This window comes from Lissotriton helveticus, chromosome 12 (assembly GCF_964261635.1).
Source record: "Lissotriton helveticus chromosome 12, aLisHel1.1, whole genome shotgun sequence".
Lineage (NCBI taxonomy): Eukaryota > Metazoa > Chordata > Amphibia > Caudata > Salamandridae > Lissotriton > Lissotriton helveticus.
This window is the reverse complement of record NC_136073.1, coordinates 776,140,834-776,155,084: the sequence shown is the minus strand read 5'-3', so window position 1 is coordinate 776,155,084 and position 14,251 is coordinate 776,140,834. Positions and strand designations below refer to the sequence as shown.

The following is a 14,251-nucleotide window of genomic DNA, read 5'->3' as shown; positions in this document are numbered from 1 at the left end:
GAGTTCTGAAGATGATCAGGAAACAACAGGCTCAAGTCAACCTAATGACCCTAGAGAACTGAGCAAGGAGCATGTGGTACATGGACCGTCTGGCCATGAGCATTTGTTTTGCGATCTGGTTGCTTCTTTAGAATGACCTCCTGTCGTAGCAACTGGGTCCTGTACCCGAGCCTGCACAGTCTCCCCATCCATGAACGGAAATTGAGCAGTGACAGTTGACGCCATTTGATCTTCCTCCTGAATTAGTAGATGTCATCTTGGAAGCCAGGCATTCCTCCACTATAACAGTTTATGCAGGATACTAGGAGACGTTTGTCTGGTGTTCATCCCAAAATATCCAGCCTCTCTAGACCAAGTTGTCTGTCATACTGTTATTTTGCCTTTCGCTAGCTCAGTAAGGCCTTGCTGCGGCAAAAGTTAAGGCTTCTCAATCGGGCCTTGCTTCTTTCCTACGTTTCTCTGATCAACCATTTTTATTCAAATCACCCATTATGATGTGTTTTTTCTAAACAATTGACCCCTGTGTTCCCTCTAACGCTTTTTGTGATGCCTCAGTGGGCTCTTAATTTGGTTCTCACTTCCTACATGGGTTCTTCATTTGAACCAATGCACACCTAGTTACATTAAAAACAACATTCTTCATGGTAATCACATCGGCTTGAATTGTGAGTGAATTACACTCATTGTCTTTCCAGCAGCTGTACACCACCTTCTTCCTGGACAAACTGATGCTCAGGGCGAAAGCAGCATTTCTCCCAAAAGTTGTCATGCCTTTTCACATGTGCAGCATTTCACCCTGCTAGCCGCCTTCGCACTGCCTCATCTCTCTAAAAAGGAAGAAAGACTTCATCACCTTGACCCAAAGAGAGCCCTAAGCTTTTACATCAATCACACCAAAGAACACTAGCTGAACTATCAGCTCTTTGTAGAATTCTCTGTGGTGAAAAGGGGTAAAGCTGTACAGAAGAGAACTATCTGCAGATTTATTGTCTTGTGTGTCAAGATCTAGCCAAGAAGCAGCCTCTAGAAGGACTCCCTGCTCGTTCCACCAGAGCAAAGACCGTTACCACCACACTAGTGAGTAGTGTGCCAATGTTGGACATTTGTCTGGCTGCTAAGTGAGCATCACTCCACACTATCACAAAACACTACTGCCTGAGGTCCGATGGAAGGGCCATTGTGCCTGTTCTGTCCTACAGTGTTTCCTAGTCTGAGCCATCACACAGACCGACCACCTGGAAAGGTACAGCTTTGGTATCTGTTCACAAGGTGAAGAATCTGCAGGTAGACATATTCATCAGAAGGACAAGTTCCTTACCTTTAATAACGCTGTTTCTGGTGGATACTCATTCTAACCACAGATTCCTAACCAACCCACCTCTCAGACCTGTGGAATCTGCGCATCCAGTTCATAATATTACAACAATCTAGAAATCTCCCCTCTGGACATTCTGATCATTGAAAGCTGCACGACTCCACCTATGCAGGAAGATATTATGGAGGAAAAGAAATCTCCATAACCAGTATAGCGCCTTAGGGTATTCACAAGGTGAAGAATATGTGATGAAACCGAGCATCCACCAGAATGAGTGTTGCCAAAGGTAAGTAACATGTTCAGTTGAGCATTATTCAGGACTGCTGATTGATTTTTGGTCATATGCTGTTTTTCTAATTTCCTGGTTTCTGACAAAATTGTTTTTTATTGTTTCTCTTGACTTTCAAGTACAATAAAAAGTGGAGTAAATTAAACGAAGTACATGAAACATAATCTCCTCTGGACATGAAATATTTTCAGGGCTAGGTTAGACTGTTATCTCTGAGGATTACCTGATAACATTAACTGGGAGAATATGTGTGCCTTGTGAAAGTTGTTTATTTCACACCAGGAGGTTAAACTGAAATTACAAAACAGGAAGAAAGTGTTTCTATTTAATCATTTGCTGCTTAAACCACCAGTTCTTTTTATTTTTTATTCCTTGGTAGTTTTTCAGAATTCACATCTCTTTCCTGCCTTTCCTTTTTGTTGCAGTTGTTGGGGGCCACAGCCATCGAAGACAAGTTGCAGGAGGGTGTTCCTGAAACAATTGCAATTCTAACTCTTGCTAACATCAAGATATGGGTGCTCACTGGAGATAAACAAGGTGCTTCCCTATCCAATGCATTCTTTGGTCCATTCCCCCCTCAATCAGTCTGATGGAGGACGTTAAGCACAATTTACAATTTGAAATTGACAAAGGGTAGGGAATGGAATGAGAGAGTTTTAGGGACATGAATCAAGAGGAAACCTGAAAGGAGATAAGGAGTGTGGTTGCCGGGAGCAGTAATACAAGAGTAGAAAGGGTATGAGTGGAAAAAGAGGCAAGTGGGGGAAGTAGGAGTAATTTTATAAGAAATTTCAAGAACATCTGGCACCAAGGTACCATGTATTGTAGTGGAAGCGTACAAGGATGTTTGCCCCATTGTGCATTGCAGACACATGAATTACTTTTCAAATCAATGTGTATGGTGGATACTCCATAGATCTGTTAAGGCACATTGAAGGTGATGCTGTAAGATGCAGAAGCATACAAGTGTATTAACAGTGCGTAGTAAAAGAGAAGCCTTCAGGTTTGTCATTCACACTGTATGGTGGCGGTCTATGAGTAAGTGTCGCACTGTACAAGATTTAGGCCTACAAGTGTTTCACACTTCCTTTAGGCTCACAAGCAAATTCTGTAGGGTTGAGGGCCAATGAATGATTTGACATTCTGGGTAGGGTGAAGGCCAATTAGAACGTCAGATCTGCATGTTGGAGGTGCATAATCATTTTTTGACACATGATATTTGCCTTTCTGAACTTTAGACACTTAGTCGGTTTGTGGTCCATGGGTTTTAAATGTCCAGTGGAGCCTCATAGATGTGGAGCTAAAGATGATTCTTTGATGCAGCAAGTTGGAGGCCTAGGATAACATTTTAGAAAGTGAAGTCACTTTGACAAATGGGGAATGCAGGCCCTGGAAAGCTTTAGATTTATGGTGTAGGCATATGGAAGGATACCCGTAGGGTGACAGCATGCGCTATATAAGTATTAAAATCAATCAAGATTATGATAAACTTTGTCAAATTGTGTCACATTGAGCTTGAAGCGTTAGGTACTATTGTGAGAAAATGTTCCAGGGTGTTGAAAGCCTATGGGAGATCAGTACCTGCCATATGATAGTTCAAACAGTAGGGTGGAGGCATAGGTGATTTTTTGGCATGAAGCTTGGACACCTACGAGGTGCAGAGTTTATAGAGAATATGTGCCTTGCCGCCCATTGTACACACAATTTCCTCTTGGGATGGAAAGGATAAATGGTATCCATTCAGAGAAGAGTTTGCTTTTGGATGAGAAAACAGTGGGGTAGAGAGGCAGCATGAGACTCTTCTTTCCAACTTGAATTTTGTCTGAGAGCAGAGCAAGTAGAATGAGCGATGGGAGAAAAAAGAAATACACTTAGATAAATACGGAAGTGATTGAAGAGAAGTTGAATGAAGAGTTGGATGAGCGATATCTTGGAAGGAATGTTCCAAAAAGAGGTGGAAGAAATTTTTTGTCACGGTGTATGAAGGGTTGAATAACACTGTATAAGAGAGTAGTATCTAGAATCAACATATGATTCTCATTAGACGATGGGCACCCTTGAAATGTATGGGCATAAGCAGTTGGTTTGAGGATGATGAGGTATTTGTGAACCTTTCACTGCGGGACAAACACGGACACACACTCACAATCTGGACACTGGTATTTGCTCTGCAGTGATTGCCTTTTTTTTTTTATTTACACACCGGATGGCAGCCCTTCTGCCCTCCCCACTCTGCCCACAGGCATTTTGGCTCCTGCAACTTTAAGCGCTACAGTGCAGGCGGCGAAATGTCTCTCGGTATAATCAACTCATACCATGATGGGAGAGGTTAAATACTGCAGGGGTCGCTCCCTACAAGAGTTTTTAAAAAAAAAAATGTTTTGCAGATGGAGATCGATAAAAGTTGCTGATACAGTGGAGCTGGTGACCATGAATACTTGACTGAGTGCAGGGTTATCCACGCTACCTCTAGGGATTGGCATGAATAAGAGTATTTAAATAGTTTACATCCAGTAGAATGTTTGGCACATGGGGTAAGCCCTTGATATGTCTTACCACATTGAGAGGGGTCGGGTCCCATCGAGTTTTTTAGCAGGATTTAGGGTGGAGGCCCATCAGTGTTTAGTGCCTTCCGGGAAGCAGATTGGAACTTTTAAGTAGGCAGCCATAGTACAGTACTCCTGTAACACACTACAGGATAATTGCTCTGAGATGTTTTGATACAATGCTATTGTATATGCGTAGGGAGGGAAACTGAGACATAACTGTATCAAGAGGGATTGAGTTGCTTTATTCCTTCCTATTAGCATATTCCTGACATGTTTCCTTTCATCAGAAACTGCAGTGAACATCGGCTACTCGTGCAAGATGCTGACTGATGACATGACTGAGGTGTTCGTTGTCACAGGGCACACTGTACATGAGGTGCGAGAAGAACTAAGGTGAGGATTAGGGGATTGTAGGTATTCAAGAATGGGTTACTGGAGAGTACTCTGGGTGGGGGTGCTGCTTCTATTCTGTGGTGGGACTCCGGAAACTATGCTGTAGCATAAAACTACTGACGAGATTGTCAGGGTGGTGTGTGGTAGGAGGTATGTGGTTTAAGTTGCTATAGAGATTAAAATATAATTTGTCATTAAATGACTGATTATCCTCAGCCTTGACTATAGAGATAATCTCCTTGGTACCACAGGTGCCAACATTTTAAACCTTGCCCTGTGCAGGGCCCTCCGCGGCGCCACCGGTGGCTACGGCGCCGACTGGTTCGGATCCAGGCTAGGAGGATGTGGTGCTGTGGGGGTGCGGCTCCTCCGGGGCACCTCCTTGAGCCCATGGCGTCTCTGCCTCGCCGCAAACCTCACGCGGGAGTCCCTGTGGTGTCGCGGGAGGTCGCCAGGGCTCGGGTCGCATCCTCGAGCCCCTCTCGGTCCTTTGACAAGATGGCCTGTCTAAGGCCGAGGTGATGCCGCTACGGTGCCGGCAACAGCTGAACCATGTGGAGGCACAGGGGTCAGTAGGCCCTCCTCGTCCCGCTCCTGGTCGAGGCCCGATGAGGACCCCTTCTCCCTCTCCGGGCCCCTCTCGTCCCTCCCCACAGGCGGCTGCCTCGTCAGAGGGTGTGTCGGAGGTTGAATCATCCCTGGCACCGCTGCATGTGTTGCCGAGCGATCTCCGCTTCATTCTGGGCCGCGCCTGGCGGAGGGCTTCGTGTCACTCCTCAGGCTCGTCTCGATCCCCCACGCGGGTGGCTGCCTCGGCGGGAGTCGGGTCGGCGTCGTTCCGGCACTGCCCCAGGGCTGGTTCGGCTCCAGCTCCACTCCGGTCTCCGGTGCGGGGTGACTTGGAGGAACCTTGTCCGGTGACGCCGAATGGTGCCGACGTCCTGCCTCAGGCAGCAGACTCAACGGCTCCGCGCAGGGGTCGTACCGTGGATTTGTCTTCGAACGTTCCTTCTTCTCCGGAGGCAGGCTGTATATTGGTGTTGTCCTCTTTGGAGACTGGTCGCCGTGTGGTGTCTTTTTCACCAGCGTCAAAGGGCGGCTCCCCGCCCTTCCTGACGCAGAGGTGTTCGTCGGAGGAGCGGCAGGTCCCTCACGAAGGAGATGCTTTCTCCACCGCGGGGCCCTACGGAGGCGGGTGCGGCTTCGCTCATGCGGTGTCCACGGCTGTGGGCATCCTGCGCATGGGTGACCCGTTGGCTCACTTACCAGCAGACCATCTATTGGAGGTCCTCCACCAGGGCTCTGGTGGGAGGAAAATCTTACTTCCCTTTAAAGGTTCGCTCCTTTCTTCCTTGACGGGGGCTTGGAGGCGTCCTGCCTCAGGGGGACCCTGTGCCTCCAGCACCTCCCGGCGCCGCGTGACCGAGCGTGTCTTTCCCTTCACCCCTAGGCCGGCAGCATCCCTGCTTTTCCCTCTCTGCCGCCACTGTTGACTCCACCGTCCCGAGAGGCCCGCTGGCTGGAATCTTGGGGGCGCAACATGTTCACCTCGACCAGCACTGCTCTGCGGGCCCATAACACCTTGTGTGTGCTGGCTAGGGCCTCCTCCTGTTTGTGGGACTCAGCTGAGTCTCTGGGACCTGCAGCGTCCCAGGGGACTGGTCAGGTGGATTTACGGCATCATGCGTTGGATGGCCAGGAGCTTGCAGCGTTTATTCTCTGGTCCGCTCTGGACATCTCAGAGGTGCTGGGCCGGACCATGGCATCCTCAGTCCCTCTCCGTCGCCATGCTTGGCTTTGGGACGGAGTATTCCCTGAGAATATTCGGGAGCGACTCATCGACCGTCCGTTTGATGGCAGCCTGTTGTTCCATGCCCGGCCGACTCCGCCATCCAAAGACTCTTGGCAGGGCTCCATCAGCAAGGGGACGCCTTGCTGACCAAAAAGCACTTTGTTTGGGACCTGCTTGCTTTGCCTGACTGCCTACTGCTCGCGGAACCCGCTCCGCGGGTCCCGCATCGCGCTGTGTAATCTGCAGCAGCCTTGAGTTTGGAGGGTCAGTTGGGGGAGATTTTTGACGGGGCTGCGAGCGGCGTGCGCTCACGGAGGGACTCCAATTCCCAGGAGCGCCCGCCAGCCCGGAGGAGCAACACCTGGGCCGCTCTCCCCGACCCCTCCCACCCTTCCACCGACCATTGATAAACAGCGCTCCCTTGTTAGCGAGTGGGACGCCTTGCTGACCAAAAAGCACTTTGTTTGGGACCTGCTTGCTTTGCCTGACTGCCTACTGCTCGCGGAACCCGCTCCGCGGGTCCCGCATCGCGCTGTGTAATCTGCAGCAGCCTTGAGTTTGGAGGGTCAGTTGGGGGAGATTTTTGACGGGGCTGCGAGCGGCGTGCGCTCACGGAGGGACTCCAATTCCCAGGAGCGCCCGCCAGCCCGGAGGAGCAACACCTGGGCCGCTCTCCCCGACCCCTCCCACCCTTCCACCGACCATTGATAAACAGCGCTCCCTTGTTAGCGAGTGGGACGCCTTGCTGACCAAAAAGCACTTTGTTTGGGACCTGCTTGCTTTGCCTGACTGCCTACTGCTCGCGGAACCCGCTCCGCGGGTCCCGCATCGCGCTGCGTAATCTGCAGCAGCCTTGAGTTTGGAGGGTCAGTTGGGGGAGATTTTTGACGGGGCTGCGAGCGGCGTGCGCTCACGGAGGGACTCCAATTCCCAGGAGCGCCCGCCAGCCCGGAGGAGCAACACCTGGGCCGCTCTCCCCGACCCCTCCCACCCCTTCCACCTTTGCAAGTCCTATAAAAAGCCAACACGACTCCCGCAGCGCGGGAGAAGCCCGGGACAAGGGCGGGACCGTCTGTGGCCGTCCGGGGCCGAGAGGGGCCGGGCCGGGCCACCCCTCTTATATTTTATTTTTTGCAGCTAAAGGTACTGTGCTGACTGAGGAAAATCCCTTCCTATCTTGCTTATTGATACTGATTGTTCCTTTTTCTCTGATTTAGAAAGTAAAGGACTGTAATGTGCTTATTTTAATTAATGTATGCTTTTGTAGATTAATTGAAACTGTTTTATATTGTATAGATTTGTAGTGATTTTTTACATATTAGCTCTGTTTTTTTCTTTCATGTCCTAGCTTGCTCATATCTAGTAGTTTGTTGAGTGTTCTATCTGAATATTGTTGGTATTGTGAAGTTTATAGATATGCCTAGAAAACCGGCCGTTATGACGTCAGAACCACTCAATACCTTAGATTCCTTTCTAGTCCAACTGGTGAAGAAAAAAAATACCGAGAGAAGGGAATCTCTAGGCCTGAGCCAATCCCCAATTTTACGACCATTAAGTCCTGCCCCTGATGTACAATTGTCTGGGACTCGGTCCCCTGATCCTGTAATTTTGATCCCTGATATAAATTCCCAAGCTAATAGCAATGTGATAGAAAATTCTGACCTGCTAATTGATTTTTCACTGCATGAAGGGTCTGACTCCGAGCAACAGCACAATATTATAGCGGAAGCCCCGCCACCTCCATCGCCTGTTGGCCGACCAGTCAGAAATTGTAGAAAATCCCAAGCCAAACGTGGGGCCAAGCAGACAGGAAAGAAAAAGGTTTCCCCGCCACCTAGACATAAAGACAAAAATGTGGAGCATGAGAACCCAGAAGAGTTTAGGCAAATTATTGATGATGACCTATTTAATAGGATTTGAGAAATGATAGACATTAAAATTAGGACCATCATCAAGCCACTCATTGGGAAGATAGATAAATTAACAGCAGAAGTAAAAAAGATGGGTGGGTCACAAACCAAGGTGGTAAACGATCTGGAAAACCTAGCCTCCCACGTTATCAAACCAGTAGCCACAGTTGAGGTGGGCACGGGTCCTGACACTTGTGAAACTAGTGATACTTGTGGCATTGAAGGCCAAGAACAGCCCACTTTGGTAGGGCAGTCACCTCCATTATCTGACCCAGGCCAGGTTGTCATAAGAGAGCCACCAACTTTAGCTCCTGCTGTTTTAGCACCACTGAATTCAGGGGAGGATTCAATACATTTCATCATGGCGGCCTCACCCTTAGTCTTAGTATTAACGAATGTCCCTGTCCTACTTCCTGAGCAAAAGGAAACTGCTCAAGGACTAAAAGACAAAGCTCTACATTGGCTTTCCAATAACATGTATATGGCACCTCAGGGAGTTGATCAGTTAGCAGGGGAAATTGTCACGACAAGGAGGGTACCTTGGATTGGGAATAATTAAAAGAAATTTAAAGGGGACTGCGTAGTCTTAAATTTTGCTAGCGCAGAGACGCTTCCTAATATCCTTAACAATATCTTCCCACCTCAGCGTAGAAGCGGCTCTATAATTCCGCTTACTCTGAAATTTTTTTATCATAAAAATCACAATGTGACTTCCCCTAATTTGCCCAGGCCGAGAAGACAGTCAAGAGTCACCCATTGGGGGGGAGATAATAGACTTAGATTTAACAATGATCGTCCACATTTAATGACTAGCTTGGGGACAGGGCAATATAATTTCCCGATTGGGCAAAGGGCTAGAACCCCGGGTCCAAATTGGTACAACATAAATAGGTGGGGAGGAAGTACCCCAGGTTTTGATAATGGAGGATATAGACATGGCTCTATGGCCAGGCCGGGTAACGAACAGCTCTTGATGCGCCCCAATACCCCACAGCCTGTGTGGAACACAGCAGTGAACGGCTGGGGCCAGACAGCCACCCCATTTGATTGGGGGTTTGGTATAGGGAACAGGTACGGTGTTTTGTCCAATTTAAATGATTGTGACTGACAGAGGGTATGATCCAGGGAAATAAGAATTTCAACCAGCAACAAGAGCAGAATAGCTTACTCAGTAATAGTTCAGATTCCGACGAGTTCATCCCCCTGATAGGGCGGGGAGAACAAATCATACCTAGACATGATCACCTTCCTATGTCATATTCGCTTGAGCATTGTGTGATTCAGCATATTGCTGAAGTTAAGCTGCAGAGACCACCGGAAGCTGGTCCAGATGATTTAACTCAACCAGTGTTCAATAATGCAGGGATTTTGGCAAGATACCCGGAGCCTATGTCAGCTAGAGCTCCGTGCAAACTGATAAGTTGGAATATAGCAGGGTTAAATGGTAAGCGACAGGATAAGCTGTGGTCAAATTTTGTTTTAGGTCACCATATTATTGCGCTCCAAGAAACCTGGGATACCTCTGCGAACCTTTGGTGGGATGGGTTCATAAGCTTTACCAAACCTGCTGTCCCCAGTCGCATGGGGAGGGCTAAGGGAGGCTTGTTGATCTTGTTCTCATTAGATTTAAAGGGCACCTTCAGGGAGATTAGTACCAATTCCCCAAACATTTTGATGGTTGAAAGAGTGACTACTAATAATATCAGCAGAACTATTTTTGTTAACTTCTATAATTCAGCGAATAGCGACCACAGAGGTCAAAACCTCACTGGATTAGATAATATTTTAAATCTGGCCAGTCAGAATACTAAGCTTGATACTGAATACATTGTTTTAGGTGATTTTAACATACACCCTTGTAACCTGTTTTGTATGAAAAATAGTATGGAAAGGGATAATGGAATAGAGGGACCCCATTTTGAACACACTATAGAGGGTGAGGAATTGGAAGATTTTCTAGCTAATTTCGATCTTCACGAACCAGATGGGGGCACTAGATTGCCGACCTTTACTGGTATTGCCCAAGGCACAACCATAGATTACATATTCATATCCGTGGGAATTTTAAACCGGGCAATTTCTTATCGCACAGTTCAATCACACTTTAGTGATCATAATCCAGTTGAACTGGAAGTAGCGTGGGGAGGTCATATGGGTTCATCCCCGTTGGCATCTAGCTCTGGCCTCCACTTGAAGACTGCTGATCAAGGTAGACGCCTGAAATGGGCTAAGGTGGTACCGGAGGAATTTTATGCTGAAAATTATGTTAAAATTAGGGATAATGTGGAGATTTGTAAAAATCCATGTGCCCAGGGTCAAGAAATTGTCGATGCATTTGAGGGGATATGTGGGCAGGTTTCACAGGACCTCATAGCTAAGACAAAACGAGGAACTCCAGGGACTAAGCGCTGGTTTGATTCAGCCTGCTCTAAAGCACATAGATCACTGTTGGCAGCCCTTAAAAACACTCCAAGGGTAAAAAGCGAAATTAGCAGACTTAGGAAGATCTATAAGTTAGCTGTCAAAAAACGGAAAGATACTATTAAGCAAGAGGCCTGGGACAATCTCATTTCGGTAGCAGTTCTGAAAGACAGCAAAAAATTTTGGGAGATCGTTAAGCAGCCCTTTTTTTCGGATGACAGCAATGATTCTATGGATTGTGTTGTCTCCGAGGATAAATGGCTGTCACACTTTAAAAATGTTTATGGGGACACTGTTGACGCAATGTATGATGTACCGCTAAAAACTTCAGTTACCTGCCCCATCTTTTTTAATCAAAATGAGGTGGAAACAGCTATTTTGGCCACTAAAAAGCATAAGGCACCGGGCCCTGACGGCGTGCCTGCTGATTTTTTTCAGTATTCACCAAAACTCTGGGCCGAAGTTCTTGCAAACGTGTTCAATGCCGTTAATGGTGGACCGGCACCTGCCTCCTGGGATAATTCTACTATCGTTCCAATTTTTAAAAAGGGTTTGCGGGATGACCCAGCCTGTTATAGACCCATATCCCTCCTCGATTCTTCAGTGAAAATTTTAGGTAGAGTTCTTTTAACAAGGCTGAAGGAAAATGTAGAGCACTGTGGTGGGTTGGCTGAAATCCAATATGGTTTCAGGGAAAGAAAGGGCACCATTGAGCAGTGCGTCAACTTACATCTGCTCATTTCCAAATATACTGTAGCCAAGGAGGGGTCCGTATATCTTGCATTTATGGATCTCTCCTCGGCATTTGACCTAGTCAACAGGTCAAAACTGTGGGCCATTTTGCTGGAGATGGGTATTGATGAGGCCTTGGTCTCTTTCATAGCTACCCTGCACCAAGAACTCTCTTCTAACGTACGCATGACAAATGAGGGTAGGTGTACCACTTCATTTAGGTCACTAAGGGGGGTGCGGCAGGGCTGCATCTTAGCCCCTTTGCTCTTCACCATTTATATTAATGGCCTGGGTGAACACCTGTCTGGCGAGGAAGCCGACGTCCCGCGTGTGGGAGCAATTAAGATCCCGGCGCTCCTATACGCGGATGACGCCGTGCTGATTGCCCGCACGGGTGTTGGCCTCCAGTCCCTTTTGAATGCATTTGGTTCGTTTATGGAGAAACTGGACCTTAAAATAAACGTAACCAAGTCTCACACAATGGTGGTCGGCCGAGAGTGTCGCAAGAAGAGAAGTAAAACATTTACATGCAGGGGGGACACAGTCTCTAGGGTATCAACATTTCCCTATTTAGGCGTTCTGTTTGACCAGAAAGGGTCCTGGGGGCCGCAGGTAAGAGCTAAGAGGTTGGCTGTTATCAGATCATCTTCTGCGCTCCTGGGCTTTGCTGGTAGGCTGGGGGCTAGGCCCATGGAAGCTATATTGAAAATGTATAACTGTAAACCCGTAGCTATTGCTTTATATGGTTCAGCATTGTGGGGCTATGTAAATGTGGAGCCAATCCAAAAAGCGGAAAATAGATTTATCAGATCCCTACTCTCTGTTCCCCAGTCGACCCCGACGTATTCAATTCATAAAGAAGTGGGCCTACAATTTCTTTCCGATAAGCTGAGTATGGCCCCCCTGATTCTCTGGTTGAAAATATGGATGAATGAAGATCTCCCACTGAATCATAAGATCATGTCTGACGTGCTGTCCTTGGATAGATCTAAGAAGATTCCTTGGGTGGCTTATTTGAGTAAGGCTTTTTCGGATATTGGGCGGCCAGATCTTTTTTCCTCCCCCGAGAATATTAGGTCACAAGATATTGATTTTGTTAAAAAGTCATTTCTCGAGAGGAAGGAGGTATGTCGTGAAGAATGTGAGCTGGTAAAACCAGCAGTGAGGGCCCACTGTTTACTGGTCAACTCATTATCATTTGCCCCATACCTTGGCTTTGTTACAATTCCCTTTCACAGGTTTCTTTTAACTAAATTTAGATTTAATTTGGTACATTTTTATCTGGGTTCTTTTAAAAATTGGCAGAAACCAGAATCGGCTCCCCCCTGTAGCTGTGATCAGTTCTCAGTGCAGGATACGATACATTTTGTTATGTTTTGCGGGTTGTTTTCAGAACCACGAAAAAAATATTTGTTGCCTATACTTAAAAAGGCCGGCTTTACTCAAGTGAGACCAGCCATGCTTTATTTACAATTATTACCCAACCCGTATGTTACTTTCTGTATTGCCAGTTTTCTGGTAGCTGCCTCAAGGGCGAAAGTCGCCTGTCATGATTAGTTTTATAGAAAAGTGTGTTCCATCTTTTTTATTCTTATGTACAAATGATATGTTTTTATTGCAGTTTAAATTGTTATTCTTGTAATATTTCTTTTGCTTTTGTGTAATTAGGATAGTCTTATATGGAATGTATTGTATTGTATCTTTTTTTCCCGCTTTGTATGGCTTTTGAGTAAGCCGAATAAAGTTATTCTGACTGACTGGCTCCATCCTCCTCCTCCTCCTCCTCCGCTTTATCCTCCTCCTCCGTCCCCCCCCTCAGTGACTCCTGAGTTGGGTTGATTCTGTAGTAGGGGATCTCTGTGTATAGTCCTAATCTAGTGAATAGTCCCGCCCATGTGCGTGGACCCCGGAGCAATCAGAAATAATCTCTTAAGCTGTCAAAACATGCAGAACTGCATCGACACTTAAGAGAGAATTTAAAGACAGATAATGCAGCCTATATCCACAGGCTACACTGTCCAGTACTGCAACTAGAAATTCCACCAAAATCCACAAACAGCATAGCCTGTCCAGGGTTTTCTATGAGAAAAACCTTGCCTTTAACAGCAAAACCCTCTGGAATGATAGAGTAAGAAGTGGACAGACACGCCCCATAGGCTGCCATTATGTGGCTCAGAACAGGATACTGTGCCTTTAAGAGAACTTTCCAGAAGTCTCACAGTATCCCAGAATGCACTGCAGGTCCCTTTTACTTTCAGTTCTTTTTTCCGGCTCCTGCAAGCAGGACCCTGGAGCATTGAGCTCTCCCTTTTCAGGGTTTAATTAGTGATTTTTCACTTTTTTCAAGTTTTTTGAGTGCTTTTCTTGAAGTACTTTGGTGTTTCTTCCTTGTGTTTGTCTTGATGCACTCTTTATTTGCCAATATGCCTGCATTATTTGACAAATGCCCTGAGTGCTCGAGGAAGAAGGCCAAGTCGGACCCACACGAGGTGTGCATCATCTGCCTTCCCTCATCTCATGTCCCAGAGGAGTGTGAGATCTGCCAGGGCTTCTCTAGCCGAACTCTGAGGGACAGATTGAAGATCAGGCTCCAAGGCCTGGAAGACAGAAGACTGAAGGCACAAGGTGGGTCTGGAAGGGCTTCCTCTGCCCATGCTGAGGCCTCTGGGGGGCTCCCCAGGGGCAGGCAGACCAGTAAGCGTCCCCATTCTCCGTCGGCGTCGATTGCACCGACTACGGCGTCGAGAGGGATGACTGCAGTCTGTTCCCCGCCTCCCCAGGGCTCTGGGTTGAAGCGGCGTCGACGCTCGGCGTCGAGGGAACTGAATAAACCGCCGTCGAGATCACCGG

At 47.3% G+C, this 14,251-nt stretch overlaps 1 protein-coding gene across 1 annotated transcript in view; it reads left to right on the top strand.

Moving 5' to 3' along the window:
• ATP8B2 (ATPase phospholipid transporting 8B2) overlaps positions 1-14,251 on the top strand; it is a 446,999-nt gene that overhangs the window by 348,240 nt on the left and 84,508 nt on the right. The window contains exons 19-20 of the mRNA XM_078669640.1: positions 2,030-2,141; positions 4,441-4,546. Of these exons, the coding sequence (XP_078525766.1) occupies positions 2,030-2,141; positions 4,441-4,546 (218 nt within the window). The remainder of the gene's footprint in view (positions 1-2,029; positions 2,142-4,440; positions 4,547-14,251) is intronic.